At 47.4% G+C, this 24643-nt stretch overlaps 1 protein-coding gene across 1 annotated transcript in view; it reads right to left on the bottom strand.

Annotated features, from left to right (window-relative positions):
• The window catches only part of ARMH4 (armadillo like helical domain containing 4), a 64573-nt gene that overhangs the window by 27086 nt on the left and 12844 nt on the right, over positions 1–24643 (bottom strand). The window contains exons 4-8 of the mRNA XM_038756701.1: positions 13654–15017; positions 10239–10481; positions 8716–8728; positions 6345–6583; positions 1279–1518 (exon numbers count right to left, since the gene is read on the bottom strand). Of these exons, the coding sequence (XP_038612629.1) occupies positions 1279–1518; positions 6345–6583; positions 8716–8728; positions 10239–10481; positions 13654–15017 (2099 nt within the window). The remainder of the gene's footprint in view (positions 1–1278; positions 1519–6344; positions 6584–8715; positions 8729–10238; positions 10482–13653; positions 15018–24643) is intronic.

The raw sequence follows: 24643 nt of genomic DNA, 5'->3' as shown, positions 1-24643 counted from the left end.
GGCACCCAGTTACCTAAAATTAGCTTCACAAATGCAAACGTTTATCAAGATCTCAGTGATCCTAAGGATCCCATGGTGAATAACCAAACTCATGAAAAACAAGGTAAATCTGCTTCATCCAAGCAGCCTCCCCCACTACTGACTTTACATATGGTCATTGTGAGTGTAGCTGTGATAGATGTGCCCTTTTAATTGTACATATTTACTGTTCTATTTATTTTATTTTGTTAATATATTTTGTTTTGTTGTCTGTCTGCCCCTTCTAGACTGTGAGCCTGTTGTTGGGTAGGGACCGTCTCTATCTGTGGCCAACTTGTACTTCCCAAGCGCTTAGTACAGTGCTCTGCACACAGTAAGCACTCAATAAATCCGTTTGAATGAATGAATGAATGCTCTGCACGCGGTAAGTGCTCAATAAATACGATTGATCGAATGAATAAGTTCCATCCCCCAGACGGAGGAGATTCACTCACACTCTCCCACAAAAATTGGTCCCACCCACAAAATCACCCATGCTCCTCTTCTTAAGTTCCTCCACCAACTTCTGCCGCTTCCTAAGTCTCTAGACTGAAGGAACTTGCATGCACGAAGGATGGGGTAGGAGGAAGACAAAGGAGGGAGGGCGAAGGTGGAAAAAAAATAGGGGGAGGAAGGAGGGAGAAAGGGAAAGGGAGAGAGAAGGAAAGGAGCTCCTCTGCCGCTAATCTCCTCACCGTGCCTTGTTCTCACCTGTCCCGCCATCGACCCCCGGCCCACGTCCTCCCCCGGGCCTGGAATGCCCTCCCTCTGCCCATTCGCCAAGCTAGCTCTCTTCCTCCCTTCAAGGCCCTACTGAGAGCTCACCTCCTCCAGGAGGCCTTCCCAGACTGAGCCCCTTCCTTCCTCTCCCCCTCGTCCCCCTCCCCATCCCCTCCGCCTTACCTCCTTCCCTTCCCCACAGCACCTGTATATACGTATATATGTCTGTACATATTTATTACTCTATTTATTTATTTTACTTGGACATATCTATTCTATTTATTTTATTTTGTTAGTATGTTTGGTTTGGTTCTCTGTCTCCCCCTTCTAGACTGTGAGCCCGCTGTTGGGTAGGGACTGTCTCTAGATGTTGCCAGCTTGTACTTCCCAAGCGCTTAGTACAGTGCTCTGCACACAGTAAGCGCTCAATAAATACGATTGATTGATTGATTGATTGATTGAGGGAGGAAAGGGGGCTGGGAGAAAAAGGGTGTCAGCGGGGAGGGGAGAAGAATAAGGTTTCGAAAAGGTGGCTCTTACCAAGGCCTTGGTTCTGCTCTTCCCACTCTATGGCATCTGGAACTTGGTAGGAAACTCCTTCCAGTTGTCCAAGTTGTCCCCTATCCACGGGGGGTTCCAGGGAAGTGACTCCAGGGAACGTGAATCCTGGCATCTCGGTGTCCCTTTCCATGCTGTCGTCCAGGGAATCTGCAGCTTTGTCTTCCTCGTCTTCATCTTCCTCTTCCTCTTCCTCCTCCTCCTCTTCATCTTCATCTCCCTCTGGGCCACAGGAAACCAGAAGAAATACACCACTGAGCAAGGCAGTGAGGCTAACGGTTTCCTCAATCGATCGTCTTTCAATCGGTCATATTTATTGAGCATTTACTGTGTGCAGAACACCATCCTAATAATAATAAAAGTGATGGCATTTGTTAAGCGCTTACTATGTGTCAAGCACTGTTCTAAGCGCCGGGGGGATACAAGGTGATCAGGCTGTCCCACGTGGGGCTCACAGTCTTCATCCCCATTTTGCAGATGAGGGAACTGAGGCTCAGAGAAGTTAAGTGACTTGCCCAAGGTCACACAGCAGACACGTGGCGGAGCCGGGATTGGAACCCATGACCTCTGACTCCCAAGCCCAGGGTCTTTCCACGGAGTCAGGCTGCTTCAAGCCCCGTGGGAGTGCATAATACAACAGAGTTAGCAGACATGTTCCCTGCCAGCAACAAGCTTACACAGAAGCAGCGTGGCTCAGTGGAAAGAGCCCGGGCTTTGGAGTCAGAGGTCATGGGTTCAAATCCTGCCTCCGCCAACTGTCAGCTGTGTGACTTTGGGCAAGTCACTTCACTTCTCTGGGCCTCAGTTACCTCATCTGTAAAATGGGGATGAAGACTGTGAGCCCCCCCCGGGGGACAACCTGATCACCTTGTAACCTACCCAGTGCTTAGAACAGTGCTTGGCATGTAGTAAGCGCTTAATAAATCCATTATTATTATTATTATTATTGTAACCTCCTTAGTGCTTAGAACAGTGCTTTGCACACAGTAAGCACTTAATAAATGCCATCATTATTATTATTGTAACCTCCCTAGTGCTTAGAACAGTGCTTTGCACATAGTAAGCACTTAATAAATGCCATCATTATTATTATTATTATTATAGTTCATGTCCCATGTAGGGCTCACAGTCTAAGTAAGAGAGGGAAAAGGCATTCAATCCTCATTCTACAGAAGAGCAAACTGAAGCACAGAGAAGTGAAATGTATATATGTATATATGGTTGTACATATTTATTACTCTATTTATTTATTTTATTTGTACATATCTATTCTATTTATTTTATTTTGTTAGTATGTTTGATTTTGTTCTCTGTCTCCCCCTTTTAGACTGTGAGCCCACTGTTGGGTAGGGACTGTATCTATATGTTGCCAATTTGTACTTCCCAAGCCCTTAGTACAGTGCTCTGCACATAGTAAGCGCTCAATAAATACGATTGATTGATTGATTGATTGATTGAAATGACCTCCCCAAGGTCCCATAGCAGGTAAGTGCCAGAGCCAGGATTAGAACCCAGGTCCTCTGACTCTCAGGGCCTGTGCTCGGGTCACTAGGCCCTCCTGCTTCCCGAGTGTTTAAGTCCAGTCGGTGATCGAGGGAGAGGCCAATGTGACTAATGTCAATCAGAGATCAAGAGTGACAGTGATGGGACTAATATCAATCAGTGATTGAGAGGGAGGCCCCCAAGGTTTTAAAGTCAATCCGTGACCAAGAGCAACCTCAACGGTTTTAATGTTAATTAACTCGAACAACACACAAGAAACATTGCTTTTGCCTAGACTCACACCGTCCTGCCTGAATCCTACCTGTGGATTTCACATCCCCCTCCGCCAGGATTTTCAAATGTTCCAAAATCACAGGTTCCCAATCTAATAATAATAATAGTGGTATCTGTTAAGCACTTATGTGCCAGACACTGTACTAAGCTCTAGGGTAGATACAAGATAATTGGATTGGACAGAGCCCTATTCCACTTAGGGCTCGCAATCCTAATCCACGATCTACAGATGAGGAAACTGAGACACGTAATAGTGGTATCTGTTAAGCACTTATGTGCCAGACACTGTACTAAGCACTAGGGTCGATACAAGATAATCGGGTTGGACAGAGCCCTATCCCACTTAGGGCTCACAATCCGAATCCACAATCTACAGATGAGGAAACTGAGACGCATAATAGTGGTATTTGTTAAGCACTTATGTGCCAGACACTGTAATAAACTCTAGGGTAGATACAAGATAATGGGGTTGGACAGAGCCCTATGCCACTTAGGGCTCGCAATCCTAATCCACAATCTACAGATGAGGAAACTGAGACACATAATAGTGGTATCTGTTAAGCACTTATGTACCAGACACTGTACTAAGCACTAGGGTAGATACAAGATAATCGGGTTGGACAGAGCCCTATCCCACTTAGGGCTCACAATCCTAACCCACAATCTACAGATGAGGAAACTGAGACACATAATAGTGGTATCTGTTAAACACTTATGTGCCAGACACTGTACTATGCACTTGGGTAGATACAAGATAATCAGATTGGATTGAGCCCCATCCCACTTAGGGCTCACAATCCTAATCCACAATCTACAGATGAGGAAACTGAGACACATAATAGTGGTATTTGTTAAGCACTTATGTGCCAGAAACTGTACTATGCACTAGGGTAGATACAAGATAATCGGGTTGGACAGAGCCCTATCCCACTTAGGGCTCACAATCCTAATCCACAATCTACAGATGAGGAAACTGAGACTCTTAATAGTGGCATTTGTTAAACCCTTATGTGCCAGACACTGTACTAAGCACTAAGGTAGATACAAGATAATCGGGTTGGACAGAGCCCTAACCCACTTAGGGCTCACAATCCTAATCCACAATCTACAGATGAGGAAACTGAGACACATAATAGTGGTATCTGTTAAGCACTTATGTGCCAGACACTGTACTATGCACTTGGGTAGATACAAGATAATCGGATTGGACAGAGCCCTATCCCACTTAGGGCTCACAATCCTAATCCACAATCTACAGATGAGGAAACTGAGACACATAATAGTGGTATCTCTTAAGCATTTATGTGCCAGACACTGTACTAAGCACTAGGGTAGATGCAAGATAATTGGGTTGGACAGAGCCCTATCCCATTTAGGGCTCACAATCCTAATCCACAATCTACAGATGAGGAAACTGAGACACATAGTAGTGGTATTTGTTAATTTATGTGCCAGGCACTGTACTAAGCACTAGGGCAGATACAAGATAATTGGATTGGACAGAGCCCTATCCCATTTAGGGCTTACAATCCTAATCCACAATCTACAGATGAGGAAACTGAGACACATAATAGTGGTATTTGTTAAGCATTTATGTGCCAGACACTGTACTATGCACTTGGGTAGATACAAGATAATAGGATTGGACAGAGCCCTATCCCACTTAGGGCTCACAATCCTAATCCACAATCTACAGATGAGGAAACTGAGACACATAATAGTGGTATTTGTTAAGCACTTATGTGCCAGATACTGTACTAAGCTCTAGGGTAGATACAAGATAATCGGATTGGACAGAGCCCTATCCCACTTAGGGCTCACAATCCCAATCCACAATCTACAGATGAGGAAACTGAGACCCAGAAAGTTAAATGACCTGTCCAACATCATGCAGTAGAGAAGTGGCAGAGGCAGTATTAGAACCCAGGTCCTCTTGACTCCTAGTCCCGGGCTCTTTCCCGTAAGCCATGTCACTTCTCTAGTTCTTCAAAGGCCTGGGTAAGAACCCAGGGGTCGATTTCATGGTTAGAGGTATGTGTGCTCTGCCCGGGAAAGGCAAAGCGTTACATCCCTGTTCCTTGTTGGTGACACAGGAGAGCTGATAGGATGTGCACACACCCATAACAGCAAACAGACTAATCCACTCCCACAGTGCCTTACAGGAAGTAACTTCACATTCAGAGCAAATAAATGCCACCGTGAAAGAGTTGGGAGCCTTAAGCCTCATCTAATTAAACGGCAGTGAGGACAACCTGAACCCTGAGAGAGAGAGAGAGAACTGGGACAACGCAATTCCAACACAGCAAAACGGAGCAGTGTGGCCTACTGGGGAAGCGGTGTGGCCTAGTGGAGAGAGCGTGGCCCCATGAATCAGAGGATCTGGGTTCTAATCTGCCTCCCATGCTCCCACAGCAATTCTCCCCACCGCTTCTAATAATAATAATAATGATGGTATTTGTTAAGCACTTACTATGTGCAAAGCACTGTTCTACATGCTGGGAGGATACAAGGCCATCAGGCTGTCCCACGTGGGGCTCACAATCTTAATCCCCATATTCCAGATGAGGTCACTGAGGCACAGAGAAGTGAAGTGACTTGCCCATAGTCACACAGCTGACAGTTGGCGGAGCCGGAATTTGAACCCATAACCCCTGACTCCAAAGCCCGGGCTCTTTCCACTGAGCCACGCTGCTTCTCGTCAGTCACGCTGCTTCTTGTCTTAGAACAGTGCTTGGGACACAGTAAACGCTTAAAAAATACCATTATTTTTATTATTATCATTATTGTTACTTAGCAGCCCCCAGCCTCCCAGCCCCATCTCAGCCGCTCACCCTCAGGACCCAGAAATGCTTCCCTCCAATCAATCAATCAATCAATCAATCATATTTACTGAGCGCTTACTGTGTGCACAGCACTGTACTAAGCGCTTGGGAAGTCCAAGTTGGCAACATATAGAGACGGTCCCTACCCACCAGTGGGCTCACAGTCTAAAAGGGGGAGACAGAGAACAAAACCAAACATACTAACAAAATAAAATAAATAGAATGGATATGTCCAAGTAAAATAAATACAGTAATAAATATGTACAAACAGACACATTCCCTGCCCACAATGAGCCCACAATGGACTGTAGCTTGTTGTAGACTGAAAGCTTGTAGTGGGCAAGAAGTGCGTCTGTTTATTGTTATATTGTCCTTTCCCAAGCGCTTAGTACAGTGCTCTGCACCCAGTAAGCGCTCGATAACTACGATCGACTGCCTGACAACGGGCACCTTCGGACTCCAGACGATCCAGGCCGTAGGAGCCAGCTGGGTCGACGCGTCTCGCCGACGGGACGGCGGTTCTCCGGACGGAGGAGGCCACGGAAGCGGGAACGGCCGGGGAAACTCTCGCCGTCTCCTCCAGGAGCCCGGGCAACGTCACCGAAGAGTCCGAGACGGGAGTGATGGCCTCCTCGCCGAAGACGGTGACCGGCTCTGAGGGGAGTCCGGAGGACGGGGAAGAGAAGGGGAGGCGGGTTTGTGAGTGGAAGAGCGATTAAGTGAGGGACATCATCGGGATTTCTCGATGTGAGGCCTCCCTCCCTCCCCCTTCACGTCCTCCAAGGCCGCAGCTCTCCCATCTTGGGGTCTCCTGAAATCTCACCTCCTCCAGGAAGTCTTCCCTGGGAAACTTTCTATTTCTAATCTCCCCAGGTTATCTCTCCGCCTCACAACCTCCCTTAGCCTTTTTGCATAAACTGAGTTACTGAAGTTATTAAGTTATTTAAACAGATAGTCACATACCCATCTTTATTTTCTTTTCTGCCTTCTGCCTGTAAATTATTTCATACTTCATTCATTCATTCATTTAATCGTATTGATTGAGTGCTTACTGTGTGCAGTCATTCATTCAATCCTATTGATTGAGCTCTTACTGTGTGCATTCATTCATTCATTCAATCGTATTGATTGAGCGCTTACTGTGTGCATTCATTCAGTCATTCAATCGTATTGATTGAGTGCTTACTGTGTGCATCCATTCATTCATTCAATTGTATTGACTGAGCGCTTACTGTGTGCATTCATTCATTCAATCGTATTGATTGAGCGCTTACTGTGTGCATCCATTCATTCATTCAATCGTATTGATTGAGCGCTTACTGTGTGCATTCATTCATTCATTCAATCGTATTGATTGAGCGCTTACTGTGTGCATTCATTCACTCATTCAATCGTATTGATTGAGCACTTACTGTGTGCATTCCTTCATTCATTCAATCGTATTGATTGAGCGCTTACTGTGTGCATTCATTCATTCAATCGTATTGATTGAGCACTTACTGTGTGCATTCATGCATTCATTCAATCGTATTGATTGAGCGTTTACTGTGTGCATTCATTCATTCATTCAATCATATTGATTGAGCGCTTACTGTGTGCATCCATTCATTCATTCAATCGTATTGATTGAGCGCTTACTGTGTGCATTCATTCACTCATTCAATCGTATTGATTGAGCGCTTACTGTGTGCATTCATTCATTCATTCATTCAATTGTATTGATTGAGTGCTTACTGTGTGCATTCATTCATTCATTCAATCGTATTGATTGAGCGCTTACTGTGTGCGTTCATTCATTCATTCAATCGTATTGATTGAGTGCTTACTGTGTGCATTCATTCATTCATTCAATCGTATTGATTGAGCACTTACTGTGTGCATTCATTCATTCATTCAATCGTATTGATTAAGCGCTTACTGTGTGCAGAGCACTGGACTAAGCGCTTGGGAAGTACAAGTTGGCAACACATAGAGACGGTCCCTACCCAACAGTGGGCTCGCAGTCTAGAAGCGGGAGACAGAGAACAAAACAAAACATATTAACCAAATAAAATAAATAGAATAAATATGTACAAGTAAAATAAATAGAGTAATAAATACGTACAGACATATATACATATATACAGGTACTGTGGGGAAGGGCTCCCCCCTCCATCGCCCTGACTTGCTCCCTTTGCCCAGCGCTTAGAACAGTGCTTTACACATCAATCAATCAATCAATCGTATTTATTGAGCGCTTACTGTGTGCAGAGCACTGTACTAAGTGCTTGGGAAGTCCAAGTTGGCAACATATAGAGACGGTCCCTACCCAACAGTGGGCTCACAGTCTAGAAGGGGGAGACAGAGAACAAAACAAAACATATGAACAAAATAAAATAAATAGAATAAATATGTACCAGTAAAATAAATAAATAAATAGGGTAATAAATCCGTACAAACATATATACATATATACAGGTGCTGTGGGGAGGGGAAGGTGGTAAGGCGGAGGGGATGGTGAGGGGGAGAGGATACTTGGCTTTCCCCACCTCCCCAGAAGCCACTTGTTTTATACAGTGCTCTGCACACTAAGGTAGATACCCAGATCAGGGCTCTACACATAGTTGGTGCCCAATAAATACCATGTATTTACCATGTACTATGTGCTTTGCACATAGTAAGCGCTTAATAAATGCCATTATTATTATTATTATTATTATTATTATTATTATTATTATTATCACTATTATTATGTAACCAATAGAGAAGCAGCGTGGCTCAGTGGAAAGGGCCCGGGCTTTGGAGTCAGAGGTCATGGGTTCAAATCCCAGCCCCGCCAACTGTCAGCTGTGTGACTCTGGGCAAGCCACTTAACTTCTCTGTGCCTCAGTTACCTCATCTGTAAAATGAGGATTAAAACGGTGAGCCCCTGTGGGGACAAACTGATCACCTTGTAACCTCCCCAGCGCTTTGAACAGTGCTTTGCACATAGTAAGCGCTTAACAAATACCATCATCATCATCATCATCATCATCATCATCATCAATGAGCCACACGAGATAATGCCACCCTGTTTTGAGGGGTTACTTCCTCCTGTTCATCAACCTTCCCCTTCCAGAAACCCTTTGGACGCCCCATCCAACCTCGAGATGGGCAAGACCAGTCCCGAGTCAGCCTGGGAGATCCAGCCTGGTCCTGGAGAATGGTAGTGGCCTCTTGATTTGATTTATTGAGCACTTGCTGTGTGCAGAGCACTGTACTAAGCGCTTGGGAAGTACAAGTTGGCAACATATAGAGACAGTCCCTACCCAACAGTGGGGTCCGGGCGAGAGAAGCAGGGTAGTCTAGTGGGTAGGGCCTGGGCATGGGAATCGGAGGACCTGGGTTCTAATTCCGCCTCCACCACTTGTCTCCTGCCTGTTAGCTCGCTGAGGGCAGGGAATGTGTCTGTTTGCTGTTGTATCATACTCTTCCAAGCGCTTAGCACAGTGCTTTCCACATAGTAAGTGCTGTCTACTTGTTTTGTCATCTGTCTCCCCCTGCTAGACTGTGAGCCCCTTGTTGGGTAGGGATTGTCTCTATCTGTTGCCGATTTGTACTTCCCAAGCGCTTAGTACAGTGCTCTGCACACAGTAAGCGCTCAATAAATACGATTGATGATGATGATGATGATGATGAAGACTGCGAGCCCCCCGTGGGACAACCTGATCACCTGGTATCTCCCCGAGCGCTTAGAACAGTGCTTGGCACATAGTAAGCGCTTAACAAATGCCGTCATTATTATTATTATTATTATTATTATTATTATAAAGTCCACCTCTGCACAGAGCATTGAGCTGCTTCTCAGTCGCACCAGGGCGAAAAGGAATTTTCCCCTGAGATACTGAGTTAAGGAAAGCAGTGTAGCAGAGACCTAGCATTCATTCATTCAACCGTATTTATTGAGCATCTACTGTGTGCAGAGCACTGTACTAAGCGCTTGGGGAGTCCAAGTCGGCAACATCTAGAGACGGTCCCTACACAACAGTGGGCTCACAGTCTAGAAGGGTGTGCAGAGCACTGTACTAAGCGCTTGGGGAGTCCAAGTCGGCAACATCTAGAGACGGTCCCTACCCAACAGCGGGCTCACAGTCTAGAAGGGTGTGCAGAGCACTGTACTAAGCGCTTGGGGAGTCCAAGTCGGCAACATCTAGAGACGGTCCCTACCCACCAGCGGGCTCACAGTCTAGAAGGGGGAGAGAGAACAAAACATATTAACAAAATAAAATAAATAGAATAGGAAATTGGAATAGAATAGAATTCATTCAATCGCATTTATTGAGCGCTTACTGCGTGCAGAGCACCTACTGTAGATCTGTCCCTTACCTTCCGAACCCGGCGTGATGGCCGGAGACGAAGGCGGGATAGTCGTGGAACTGGGATTTGGGATATTCCCCGGCGGCTGGACTACGGGAGAACCAGGAGAGCCCGGAGATGATACTTCTCTCCTCTCCTCGGCTTCACTGGGTGCTCCCGTGGTGTGAAGAGTGGAGTCCAGTCCGGTGGTCTCCGATGGCAGCGTGGCTTCTGCTTCTCGGCTAGCGGTGGCCATCGCTGGGCTTATCACACCTACGTAGGGAACACGACCTGGATATTTTAACAGATTGGACAGTCCAGTCTACTGGAAATCAATCAATCAATGGCATTTATTGAGCGCTTACTACGTACAGAGCACTGTCCTAAGCGCTTGTGAGATTACAGCAGCGTGTACTCTGTACACGCGAGTACTAGAGGGGAAGCAGCGTGGCTCAGTGGAAAGAGCCCGGGCTTTGGAGTCAGAGGTCGTGGGTTCAAATCCCGGCTCCGCTAATTGTCAGCTGGGTGACTTGGGGCAAGTCATTTCACTTCTCCGGGCCTCAGTTACCTCATCTGTAAAATGGGGATTAAGATTGTGAGCCTCACGTGGGACAACCTGATCACCTTTTATCCTCCCAGCACTTAGAACAGTGCTTTGCACATAGTAAGTGCTTAACAAATACCATTATTATTATTATTATTATTAAGTAGAGAAGCAGCGTGGCTAAGTGGAAAGAGCCCGGGCTTTGGAGTCAGAGGTCACGGGTTCAAATCCCGGCTCCGCCACTTGTCAGCTGTGTGACTTTGGGCAAGTCACTTCACTTCTCTGGGCCTCAATTACTTCATCTGTAAAATGGGGATTAAGATTGTGAGCCCCATGTGGGACAACCTGATCACCTTGTATCCCCCCAGCACTTAGAACAGTGCTTTGCACATAGTAAGTCCTTAACAAATACCATTATTATTATTATTATTATTATTATTATTATTAAGTAGAGAAGCAGCATGGCTCAGTAGAAAGAGCCCAGGCTTTGGAGTCAGAGGTCATCGGTTCAAATCCCGGCTCCGCCATTTGTCAGCTGTGGGACGTTGGGCAAGTCACTTCACTTCTCTGCCCTCAGGTACCTCATCTGTAAAATGGGGATTAAGATTGTGAGCCCCATGTGGGACAACCTGATCACCTTGTATCCCCCCAGCACTTAGAACAGTGCTTTGCACATAGTAAGTCCTTAACAAATACCATTATTATTATTATTATTATTATTATTATTATTAAGTAGAGAAGCAGCATGGCTCAGTAGAAAGAGCCCAGGCTTTGGAGTCAGAGGTCATCGGTTCAAATCCCGGCTCCGCCATTTGTCAGCTGTGGGACGTTGGGCAAGTCACTTCACTTCTCTGCCCTCAGGTACCTCATCTGTAAAATGGGGATTAAGATTGTGAGCCCCATGTGGGACAACCTGATCACCTTGTATCCCCCCAGCACTTAGAACAGTGCTTTGCACATAGTAAGTCCTTAACAAATACCATTATTATTATTATTATTATTATTATTATTATTAAGTAGAGAAGCAGCATGGCTCAGTAGAAAGAGCCCAGGCTTTGGAGTCAGAGGTCATCGGTTCAAATCCCGGCTCCGCCATTTGTCAGCTGTGGGACGTTGGGCAAGTCACTTCACTTCTCTGCCCTCAGGTACCTCATCTGTAAAATGGGGATTAAGATTGTGAGCCCCATGTGGGACAACCTGATCACCTTGTATCCCCCCAGCACTTAGAACAGTGCTTTGCACATAGTAAGTCCTTAACAAATACCATTATTATTATTATTATTATTATTATTATTAAGTAGAGAAGCAGCATGGCTCAGTAGAAAGAGCCCAGGCTTTGGAGTCAGAGGTCATCGGTTCAAATCCCGGCTCCGCCATTTGTCAGCTGTGGGACGTTGGGCAAGTCACTTCACTTCTCTGCCCTCAGGTACCTCATCTGTAAAATGGGGATTAAGATTGTGAGCCCCACGTGGGACAACCTGATCACCTTGTATCCCCCCAGTGCTTAGAACAGTGCTTTGCACATAGTAAGTGCTTAACAAATACCATCATTATTATTATTATTAAGGAGAGAAGCAACGTGGCTTAATTGAAAGAGCCCAGGCTTGGAAGTAAGAGGTTGTGGGTTCTACTTCCGGCTCCGCCACTTGTCAGCTGTGTGACTTTGGGCAAGTCACTTAACTTCTCTGTGCCTCAGTTATCTCATCTGTAAAAAGGGGATTAAGACTGTGAGCCCCACATGGGACAACCTGTTAATCTTGTATCTACCCCAGTGTTAAATGGCACATAGTAAGTGCTTAACAAATACCATCATCATCATCATCATTATTATTATTAAGTATCAGGGTCACTAGCTGGTATGTTTTAAGCATTTGCTCTGTACCAAGTCCTGGGCTACGTGCTGGGGTAGATCACATATGGTTGCTGTCTCACCCGGGACTTACAGTCTAAGAGGGAAGGCCAACTGGCATCTTTTCCTGGAGCCCCAAAGAGATGAAGTTCTCTCTGATCTCCCATCCTCGTGTATCTCTCCACTCCAATCCATACTTCACGCTGCTGCCCGGATTATCTTTGTCCAGAAACGCTCTGGACATATTACTCCCCTCCTCAAAAACCTCCAATGGCTACCGATCAATCTGCGCATCAGGCAGAAACTCCTCACCCTGGGCTTCAAGGCTGTCCATCCATCCCCTCGCCCCCTCCTACCTCACCTCCCTTCTCTCCTTCTCCAGCCCAGCCCGCACCCTCCACTCCTCCGCCGCTAATCTCCTCACCGTACCTCGTTCTCGCCCGTCCCACCATCGACCCCCGGCCCACGTCATCCCCCGGGCCTGCAATGCCCTCCCTCTGCCCACCCGCCAAGCTAGCTCTCTTCCTCCCTTCAAGGCCCTGCTGAGAGCTCACCTCCTCCAGGAGGCCTTCCCAGACTGAGCCCCTTCTTTCCTCTCCCCCTCGTCCCCCTCTCCATCCCCCCGTCTTACCTCCTTCCCTTCCCCACAGCACCTGTATATATGTATATATGGTTGTACATATTACTCTATTTATTTATTTATTTATTTTACTTGTACATTTCTATCCTACTTATTTTATTTTGTTGGTATGTTTGGTTCTGTTCTCTGTCTCCCCCTTTTAGACTGTGAGCCCACTGTTGGGTAGGGACTGTCTCTATATGTTGCCAATTTGTACTTCCCAAGCGCTTAGTACAGTGCTCTGCACATAATAAGCGCTCAATAAATACGACTGATGATGATGATGAAGTGACTTGCCCAGGGCCAAACGGCAGACAAATGGCAGACTAAGGACAAAGACTCAGATCTCCTGACTCCCAGCCCCATCCTCTTTCCACTAAGCCACACTGTTATCACTTGACCTAAAAACTAAAGCACTTTTTTGCTGTTTTACCTTGCAGCTCCATATCCGACTCGGAATCCACGATGGGCACCATCGTCCCTGGAGACGGCACGGCATCGCTCTCCCTGTTCTCCGCGGTGGGGCCGACCGGGCCCGGGGACGAGAATCCGGTGCTGGGGCCCGGGTTGTCCCCTGGGCCCGCGGTGGGGACCGGGTTCTGCTCTGTGGAGATCTCTTCCTGCCCAGCGGGCCCTGGGCCTGTCTCTGGGGAGGTCAGTCCTGGAGGGGTCTCTGCAGAGTTGGCGAGAGCTTGTACATCGCCCAAGGTGCCCTGTGTGGCCTGGGCAGTTGGAAGTCCTCCCGTAGTCCTTGGGGGGACTTGGGTTCTGGTGGCCGCCACGTGGATCACGGTTCCTAGTTTGGTGTCATCCCAGTCGTCGCTTGGGACCGAGGGGGTGGCTGGGATGGGGCTGGCCGATGCCTCCGTGTCTCCCGCCACTCCGGCTTGGGGAGAGAGCATGCCCGGGGGGCCCTCATGGGGCACGAGGATGTCCTCGGGGACGGGGGTCGGGGCTCCGGTGGGCGTCCACGGAGAAGGAAGGTCACCCTCGGACTCCGAGGCTCCCGGCTCGGCCGTGGGACTCTGCCCGCCGGCCCCGGCGAAGCTTCCCCTTCTCGGGTCTGCCGTCGGTCTCCCTCCGGTGCCCCCCGGGGCCGAGGCGGACCGGCCCCAGCCCTCCTCGTCTGCCGCACCGTGCTCCGACGCAGGGGCCCGGTCGCCCAGATTCTGGGGAGAGCTGCGGCCTCCTTCCGCCGGCTCTCTTCCAGCCAGCTCGCTCCCGGGGCCACCGAGGGGACCGGTCTCCAAGCCCAGGTCCAGAGATGGGGCGGGGGTGACGGCGGGCACGAGCCCGAGCTCAGAGGGTCTGCTCGGGGGAGGCCCTGCCCTCCGCCCGCCGGGCCCACTCATGCTCTCGGCCTCAGCGTCCGCCGACTCTGTGGGGGAGAAGCCACCGGGGCTCGGGCCTTGGAGCGGACCGCTGAGGCTGAGTCCGGGGGGCCGTGGCTTCCCTTGATGAGCGAACGCCACGTCCGATAAAGTCCCGGGCGGCTCGGCGAGCTCTCCATCTTCCGGGGCGACTGCCCATCCAGGGCCCTCTGAGGGCTCGAGGTCACTCGCGGTGCGGCCTGCGCTACTCACTGGGCCGTCCTCCTCTCCCTCTGGGGCCCGGGCCTCAGGGAAGGGGGCCGCCTCCTGCCCCTCTGTCCCGGGGAAGGCAAAGCATCGGGAAAACGAGAGGAGGAGGAGGAGCACGGGGACGCAGAGCGTCGCCCAAGAGGCAGGCCCTGAGGGCCGGCTCATGGCGGAACGGAAGCGGGAAGGATTGGAAATTAGCAGTTGTGGTAACCGGAATCTGCAGGAAAATAAGAGAGAACGGGTTATTTCTCACACGACGTACCCCCGCTCGATTAAACCAGAGGCAAGGCAACATCCTTGACTCAGGACTCAGGGAATGGGGGCGGTGAGGAGGGATTGCCCTACTTCTTCTCCCCCCGGAAACAGGCTGGCCCAGTTCACTTATCCCTAAGTGAACTCAGCGCTTGGGAGACTGCAAGAGAGTTAACAGACCTGATCCCTGCCCTTGAGGAGCTCTCTGTTGGATTGAACTCTCCCAAGCGCTTAGTACAATGCTGTGCACACAGTGAGCGCTCAATAAAAACCATCGATTTATAGATTGACTGATGGAGAACCTAATGTGTGGAGGGTACTGTACTAAGCACTTGGGAGAGCGCACTGATGATGATGATAGTATTTGTTAAGCGCTTACTATGTTCCAAGCACTGTCCTAAGCACTGGGGTAGACAAGGCAATCAGGTTGTCCCACGTGGGGCTCACAATCTTAATCCCCATTTTACAGATGAGGTCACTGAGGCACCGAGAATAATAATAATAATAATAATGGCATTTATCAAGCACTTACTATGTGCAAAGCACCTGTTCTAAGCGCTGGGGAGGTTACAAGGTGATCAGGTTGTCCCACAGGGGGCTCACAGTCTTAATCCCCATTTTACAGATGAGGTCACTGAGGCACCGAGAATAATAATAATAATAATAATGGCATTTATTAAGCACTTACTATGTGCAAAGCACTGTTCTAAGCGCTGGGAAGGTTACAAGGTGATCAGGTTGTCCCACAGGGGGCTCACAGTCTTAATCCCCATTTTACAGATGAGGTAACTGAGGCCCAGAGAAGTGAAGTGACTTGCCCAAAGTCACCCAGCTGACAATTGGTAGAGCCGGGATTTGAACCCATGACCTCTGTGAAGTGACTTTCATTCAATCACATTTATTGAGCGCTTACTGTACGAAGCGCTTGGGAAGTCCAAGTTGGCAACATCTAGAGACGGTCCCTACCCAACAGTGGGCTCACAGTCTAGAAGGGGTAGACAGAGAACAAAACATATGAACAAAATAAAATAAATAGAATAAATACAGATAAAATAAACAAATTTTGCCTAAAGTCACACAGCTGACAAGCGGCGGAGCCGGGATTAGAACCCACGACCTCTGACTCCCAAGCCCGGCTCTTTCCACTGAGCCACCCGGCTTCTATTCATTGAAATGGAGAGACCTAATCCCCGCCCTCAAGAAATGTGCAGTGTAGTGGGGGAGCCCAAACTAAAAATAAATCAGTCGTATTTATTGAGCGCTTACTATGTGCAGAGCACTGTACTAAGCGCCTGGGAAGTACAAATTGGCAACATATAAAGACAGTCCCTACCCACAGTGGGCTCACAGTCTAAATGAGTTCAACTGCTGTTGTTCAACCATAGTCAGCTAATCGGGGGTATTTACTGAGCACCTACTGTGTACAGAGCACTGGCTTAAGCACTCGGGAGAGTGTAGTAGATGCCATCTTGGGATGGAGAGCCTTGACCGCTTTCCTTAGCTGTCTTTCCCAGGGACTGAGGCTCTGAGCATCAGTGGTGGGGGGGTCCACCTGAACTGGTGCTAGATTGATTTGGAGTTGGCTCCTCTCCGCAGGCCCGCACTTGTCTGCGGTGTGACCCTGGGCGAGTCACTTCACTTCTCTGGGCCTCGGTTTCCTCACCTGTAAAATTGAGATTCAAGGATCTGGCCTCCCTCCCTCATCCTGTGAGCCCCATATGGGACAGGGACTGTGGCCAATCTAATTATCTTGTAATAATTACAAGATAATTATTACCCCACCCCATTCTGCGTCACCCTTTATTCACCCCCTCCCTCAGCCCCACAGCACTTATGTCCACATCCGAAATTCATTTATTTCTATTAATGTCTGTCTCGCCCTCTACGCTGTAAGCCCGCTGTGGGCAAGGAACGTAGCTACCGACTCTGTTATACTGCATTCATTCAATCGTATTTATTGAGCACTTACGCTGTGCAGGGCACTGTACTAAAACAGGCACCTAACAAATATTATTTTTATTATTATTATTAGAGAAACTAGGAAAGGCAAACCAAGATAAATCCTTTTCGTTTGAGGAATAAACTATACTGTACAGATGAGCATATTTTAATGTTACGATTTAACTCCCTTCTAATAAAGCGCTTAGAACAGTGCTTTGCACGCAGTAAGCGCTTAATAAATGTCATTATTATTATAATGATGGCATTTATTAAGCGCTTACTATGTGCAAAACACTGTCCAAAGCGCTGGGGAGGTTACAAGGTGATCAGCTAGAGAAGCAGCGTGGCTCAGTGGAAAGAGTCAGGGGTCATGGGTTCGAATCCCAGATCATCATCATCATCATCATCATCAATCGTATTTATTGAGCGCTTACTATGTGCAGAGCACTGTACTAAGCGCTTGGGAAGTACAAATTGGCAACATATAGAGACAGTCCCTACCCAACAGTGGGCTCACAGTCTAAAAGGGGGAGACAGAGAACAAAACCAAACATACTAACAAAATAAAATCTGCCACTTGTCAGCTGTGTGACTTTGGGCAAGTCACTTCACTTCTCTGGGCCTCTGTTCCCACATCTGTAAAATGGGGATTACGACTGTGAGCCCCCTGTGGGACAACCTGATCTCCTGGTAACCTCCCCAGCGCTTAGAACAGTGCTTTGCACATAGTAAGCACTTAATAAATGCCATCATTATTAGTATTATTATCAGGTTGTCCCACATGGGGTTCCCAGTCTTCATCCCCATTTTACAGATGAGGTCACTGAGGCCCAGAGAAGTGAAGTGACTTGCCCAAAGTCACACAGCTGACAAGTGGCGGAGCCGGGATTTGAACCCCTGCCCTCTGACTCCAAAGACTGTGCTCTTTCCACTGAGCCCCGCTGCTTCTAGGAAAAGGAGGTGACAGTAAAGGCTGTGTCGGGTAACCAAAGAGTTATTTCTTCGTGACGGTGATATTCTTCCAAATCTTCAATGAGAAGCTTGGTTCCTTTCTTCATTTTTCTGTTTCCCTCCACCCGGAACCTCCCAGAAATCCTGTTGAATTTCAGGACCGCTCACTAGGATGAGCCAAGAGTGAAAAGTTCGAGATAAGCACCTCTCCATCTAAAGGGCTGATTGCATCGTCTTTCCCCTCGTCTTGGTCATTAGCTATTTGTGTCAAGTTCATTAACTCGCCCCCCCTCTGCCCTGAATCAATTCTAGTGCCTCTCCTCACAAGAGCTCGGAGCTCTGAAGAGCTTTCTCCTGTACCTCTCCCACCCCCCCTCCACGCTCTCGGGAGTGTTTTAGACCACCCCATTCTGCATCACCCTTTATTCACCCCCTCTCTCAGCCCCACAGCACTTATGTCCACATCCGAAATTTATTTATTTCTATTAATAGCCCCTTCCTTCCTCTCCCCCTCGTCCCCCTCTCCATCCCACTGTTGGGTAGGGACTGTATATGTTGCCAATTTGTACTTCCCAAGCGCTTAGTACAGTGCTCTGCACATAGTAAGCGCTCAATAAATACGATTGATGATGATCCCCCTCATCTTACCTCCTTCCCTTCCCCACAGCACCTGTATATATGTATATATGTCTGTACATATTTATTACTCTATTTATTTATTTTACTTGTGCATATCTATTCTATTTATTTTATTTTGTTAGTATGTTTGGTTTTGTTCTCTGTCTCCCCCTTTTAGACTGTGAGCCCACTGTTGGGTAGGGACTGTCTCTAGATGTTGCCAACTTGGACTTCCCAAGCGCTTAGTACAGTGCTCTGCACATAGTAAGTGCTCAATAAATAATATTGATTGATTGATTGATTAATGTCTGTCTCGCCCTCTAGGCTGTAAGCTCGCTGTGGGCAAGGAACGTAGCTACCAACTCTGTTATACTGCATTCATTCAATCGTATTTATTGAGCACTTACAGTGTGCAGGGCACTGTACTAAGCGCTTGGGAAGTACAAGTCGGCAACATATAGAGCCGGTCCCTACCCAACAACGGGCTCACAGTCCGTAGAAGGGGGAGACAGAAAACAAAACAAAACTGGACGGGTGTCAAGACGTCAGAACAAATAGAATTAGAGCGAAATGCACATCATTAACAAAATAAATAGAATAGTAAATATGTACAAGTAAAATAGAGTTAAAAATCTATACAAACATATAATAATAATAATAATGGCATTTATTAAGCGCTTACTATGTGCAAAGCACCGTTCTAAGCGCTGGGGAGGTTACAAGGTGATCAGGTTGTCCCACGGGGGGCTCACAGTCTTCATCCCCATTTTACAGACGAGGGAACTGAGGCACAGAGAAGTGAAGTGACTTGCCCAAAGTCACACAGCTGACAAGTGGCGGAACCGGGATTTGAACCCATGACCTCTGACTCCAAAGCCCGGGCTCTTTCCCCACAGCCACATAGATACATGTGCTGTGGGGAGGATGGGGAGGAGGAGAGGACTGAACTCTCTAGTGCTCTGCACACAGGAAGCGCTCAGTAAATACAATGGATAGACCGATTCATATTTTAGAGCCCAATAAGGTGGTTCAGCCCATATTAATTCATTTACTCATTCAATCAATCGTATTTACTGATTAAATACACATGTGAGCCTCACGTGGGACAATGTGATTACCTTGTATCCACCCCAGCGCTTAGAACAGTACTTTGGCACATAGTAAGTGCTTAACAAATACCATCATTATTATTATTATTATTATTATCATCTTGTATCTTGTACAGTGCTTGACAGTTTGTAAGAGCTTCACAAATACCACAGATTTTCTTATGGTATGGCCTTAATCACTCAGATCGATATTAATTTGGGCATTTATCAAGTGCTGAAGTAGATACACGATCACCAGAGCAGATTGCACCGTAGCCCAGTAGAAACAGCACGGGCCTCGGAGTTGGAGAATGAGCACCCCAAGAGTATTTGCTTCACCTTGTTTTAAAGTGAATGCCCGCAGGTAAAGAATCTGATTCATTGATGAATACTCTGAGTGTATAAATTGGGAGATTCAACCTAAATTTTACATTGCTCAGAAATTTTCCCTGCTCCATGGTCTTGGGCAGTCACTTAACTTCTCTCTGTGTCTCAGTTTCCTCATCTGTACAATAGGGATTCAAAACCTGTTCTCCTTCCTACTAAGATGAAGAGTCCCGTAGCGGGTAGGGACTTTTTTGATCTGCCTCAGACTTATAATCTGAAGGTCTTGAGTCAAGGGTTTAGTTCACTGCTTTTTATTTTACTTATAATGGCATTTATTAAGCACTTACTATGTGCAAAGCACAGTTCTAAGCACTGGGGAGGTTACAAGGTGATCAGGTTTAGGGATTCAAAACCTGTTCTCCTTCCTACTGAGATGAAGAGTCCCATATCGGGTAGGGACTTTTTTGATCTGCCTCAGACTCATAATCTGAAGGTTTTGAGTCAAGAGTTTAGTTCACTGCTTTTCATTTTACTTATAATGGCATTTATTAAGCGCTTATTATGTGCAAAGCACAGTTCTAAGCACTGGGGAGGTTACAAGGTGATCAGGTTTAGGGATTCAAAACCTGTTCTCCTTCCTACTGAGATGAAGTGTCCCGTATCGGGTAGGGACATTTTTGATCTGCCTCAGACTCATAATCTGAAGGTCCTGAGCCAAGAGTTTAGTTCACTGCTTTTTATTTTACTTATAATGGCATTTATTAAGCGCTTACTATGTGCAAAGCACAGTTCTAAGCACTGGGGAGGTTACAAGGTGATCAGGTTTAGGGATTCAAAACCTGTTCTCCTTCCTACTGAGATGAAGGGTCCCGTATCGGGTAGGGACTTTTTTGATCTGCCTCAGACTCATAATCTGAAGGTCTTGAGTCAAGAGTTTAGTTCACTGCTTTTTATTTTACTTATAATGGCATTTATTAAACGCTTACTATGTGCAAAGCACAGTTCTAAGCACTGGGGAGGTTACAAGGTGATCAGATTTAGGGATTCAAAACCTGTTCTCCTTCCTAGTAAGATGAGATCGGGTAGGGACTTTAGTGCTCTGCACATAGTAAGCGCTCAATAAATACGACTGAATGAATGAATGAATGATCTGCCTCAGACTCATAATCTGATGGTCCTGAGCCAAGAGTTTAGTTCACTGCTTTTTATTTTACTTATAATGGCATTTATTAAGTGCTTACTATGTGCAAAGCACAGTTCTAAGCACTGGGGAGGTTACAAGGTGATCAGGTTGTCCCACGGGGGGCTCACAGTCTTAATCCCCATTTTACAGATGAGGTCACTGAGGCACAGAGAAGTTTAGTGACTTGCCCGAAGTCACACAGCAGACAACTGGCAGAGCCGGGATTCGAACCCATGACCTCTAACTCCAAAGCCCGTGCTCTTTCCACGGAGCCACGCTGCTTCTCTTGCACACAGTAAGTGCTCAATAAAAACGATTGGATGAATGAATGTTTACGCTACATTCATGCCAGTGCTCGGTACACTGTTTGACATATCAATCAATCAATCATATTTATTGAGCGCTTACTGTGTGCAGAGCACTGTACTAAGCGCTTGGGAAGTACAAACTGGCAACATATAGAGACAGTCCCTACCCAACAGTGGGCTCACAGTCTAGAAGGGGGAGACAGAGAACAAAACCAAACATACTAACAAAATAAAATAAATAGAATAGATAGGTACAAGTAAAATAAATAAATAAATAGAGTAATAAATATGTACAAACATATATACATATATACAGGTGCTGCGGGGATTTGTTACGCGTTTAACAAATACCACAGTTATGAATATTAGCTCGCAATCTAACCGGGCGGGGAGAGCGGGTATCTTATCCCCTCTTTGCAGATAAGGAAACTGAGGCCCAGAGAGATTCAGTGACTTCTCTCTTGCTGCCAACAGGAATAACTCTTGCCTCAGAATGAAATCTGCTTTTAACACTTCACTATTCGGGGCCTAGTTTTAAGTGTATATATTTATTAGTGTAAAAGAAATGAGCACCCCAAGGGTATTTGCTTCACCCTGTCTTAAAGTGAATGCCCGCAGGTAAGGAACCTGATTCACTGATGAATACTCTGAGTGTATAAATTGGGAGATTCAACCTAAATTTTACATTGCTCAGAAAGTGACTCTATTTGCATTGGATCATTTTATTTTTTCCGAGGCTTATCGGGTAAGTAACATCCCTATGAATCGTAGCTACCTCAGCAATGGGGTATTAATAGGTTACGGAGAAGCGTATCAGAAACTGGATCTTCTGACGATGAGTCCCAACAACTTTCCGGTGGGCTGCCACGCAATGAAACTTACTTGGGAGCTAATCACGGAATTCCTAACAAACACAGAACCCTGTGGTTCCTGAAAGAGCCGCAGGAGGCCCGGAGTGCAATCCCACTGTGATAAATTGATTAACCGATTGATTGATTGATTGATTGATAGGAGACCTCTCCCCATCTCTGCTCTCTCTGGAAACTGCCACAGGTTCTGATGCTGGGAAGGAATCGCTAGTGAATTGAACTCCGTCAGGGCTGTGAAACCCACCCCCTCCCTCAGCCCCGCAACACTTTGGTCGATATCCACAATTTATTTATTTCTAGTCATATCTCTCTCCCCCTCTAGACTGTAAGCTCGTTGTAGGCTTTATCTAGCTTTATTTATCTAACTTTCATTCGTTCATTCAATCATATTTATTAAGCACTTACTGTGTGCGGAGCACTGTACTAAGCGCTTGAATAATGATGGCATTTATTAAGGGCTTACTATGTGCAAACCACTCTTCTAAGCACTGCGGAGGTTACAAGGTGTAACCAACTTGTACTTCCCAAGCGCTTAGTACAGTGCTCTGCACACAGTAAGCGCTCAATAAATACGATTGATGATGATGAAGGTGTTCAGGTTGTCCCACATGGGGCTCACAGTCTTCATCCCCATTTTCCAGATGAGGGAACTGAGGCCCAGAGAAATGAAGTGACTTGCCCAAAGTCACACAGCTGACAAGTGGCGGAGCTTGGATTTGAACCCATGACCTCTGTATCCAAAGCCCAGGCTCTTTCCACTGAGCCCACGCTGCTTCTCCTTTATTTCTATTTATTCTGATGACTTGACACCCGTCCACATGTTTTGTTTTGTCGTCTGTCTCCCCCTTCTAGACTGTGAGCCCAGTGTTGGGTAGGGACCGTCTCTAGATGTTGCCAACTTGGACTTCCCAAGCGCTTAGTACAGTGCTCTGCACACAGTAAGCGCTCAATAAATATGACAATGAATGGGCAGGGACTGTGTCTACCAACTCTGTTGTATCGTACTCTCCCAAGCGCTTAGTACAGTCCTGATTGACTGATAATTTACCCTGCAAAATAGGGGTCCTGGGAATTGGGGCGGGGGTGTGTGTGTGGTCCCATAGCCCCATGGACACATAGAAAGACATTGGCCCCACGGCTTTTTGTGGAGAGGGAACTCCTCTTCTAAAGTGCAGGGTCGAAATTCCAAAAATGGCAGTGCCCTGTTGGTGGATGCCCTCAGCGCCGATGAGGACATCGGCTCCCAGGTGGTTGATGCGACAAAAAAAACCCCAACTCCTGTACCCAGCGGATATTTTTCCATCCTGGCACACTGTACATCCGACCCGCAGCCCCGCTCTCGCTGACACCCTGCTCCCAAACTGGTTCCAGGCTTCCAGCTGACCCTGCACACAGTAGGTGACTGCCCTGATGGTCATGGGAGACACCCAGTAGCCGCTTATTCACCAGGGGATCACCCCTCGCCCCCAACCCCTTACTATAGTAGCCTTAACCGCCATTTCCTACAAAGTCAAAGAGGAAGACTTGCCACCAGTCTGGTCCTAAGGACAGGCCTGAGCCAGGGAGGAGCCTGGAGGGCCTGACCCTCATCCCTGAGGAAATAGGAAAATGTTCACCTCCCCCTACCCCTGAGCTCACTTGCCAGGAAGCTGAAGGAGCCGGAGGAGGTTGGAGGATGTTGGAAGGGATTACAGGGAGTTATAAGGGGTAGTGGGGGTTGAGAGGGGATGAGAGAGGGTGGGAGGAGATTGGAGGGAGATGCGGGGGTTGGAAGGGACTGGAGGGGTTGGGAAGGGGCTACTGGAAGAAGCTGGATGGGGATGGAGGGGTTGGGGTGCTGAAGGGGGCTGGAGGGGGTGGGAGGGAGCTGGAGGGGCCTGGAAGAAGCTGGAGGGGGATGGAGGGGTGGGGTGGGAGGTTGGAGGGGGTTGGAGAGGGTGGGAGGGAGCTACTAGAAGAAGTTGGAGAGGGATGGAGGGGACTGGAGAGGGTGGGTGGGGGCTACTGGAAGAAGCCGGAGGGGGATGGAGGGGCGGGGGGTTGGAGGGCGTTGGAGAGGGAGAGAGCTACTAGAAGAAGTTGGAGGTGGCTGGAGAGGGTGGGAGGGGGCTACTGAGAGAAGCAGCGTGGCTCAGTGGAAAGAGCCCGGGCTTTGGAGTCAGAGTTCATGGGTTCAAATCCCGGCTCCGCCAATTGCCAGCTGTGTGACTTTGGGCAAGTCACTTCACTTCTCTGGGCCTCAGTTCCCTCATCTGTAAAATGGGGATGAAGACTGTGAGCCCCCCGTGGGGCAACCTGATCACCTT

The sequence above is a fragment of the Tachyglossus aculeatus genome, chromosome 14, assembly GCF_015852505.1.
Source record: "Tachyglossus aculeatus isolate mTacAcu1 chromosome 14, mTacAcu1.pri, whole genome shotgun sequence".
Taxonomy (NCBI): domain Eukaryota; kingdom Metazoa; phylum Chordata; class Mammalia; order Monotremata; family Tachyglossidae; genus Tachyglossus; species Tachyglossus aculeatus.
This window is presented reverse-complemented; position numbering and strand designations above follow the sequence as displayed.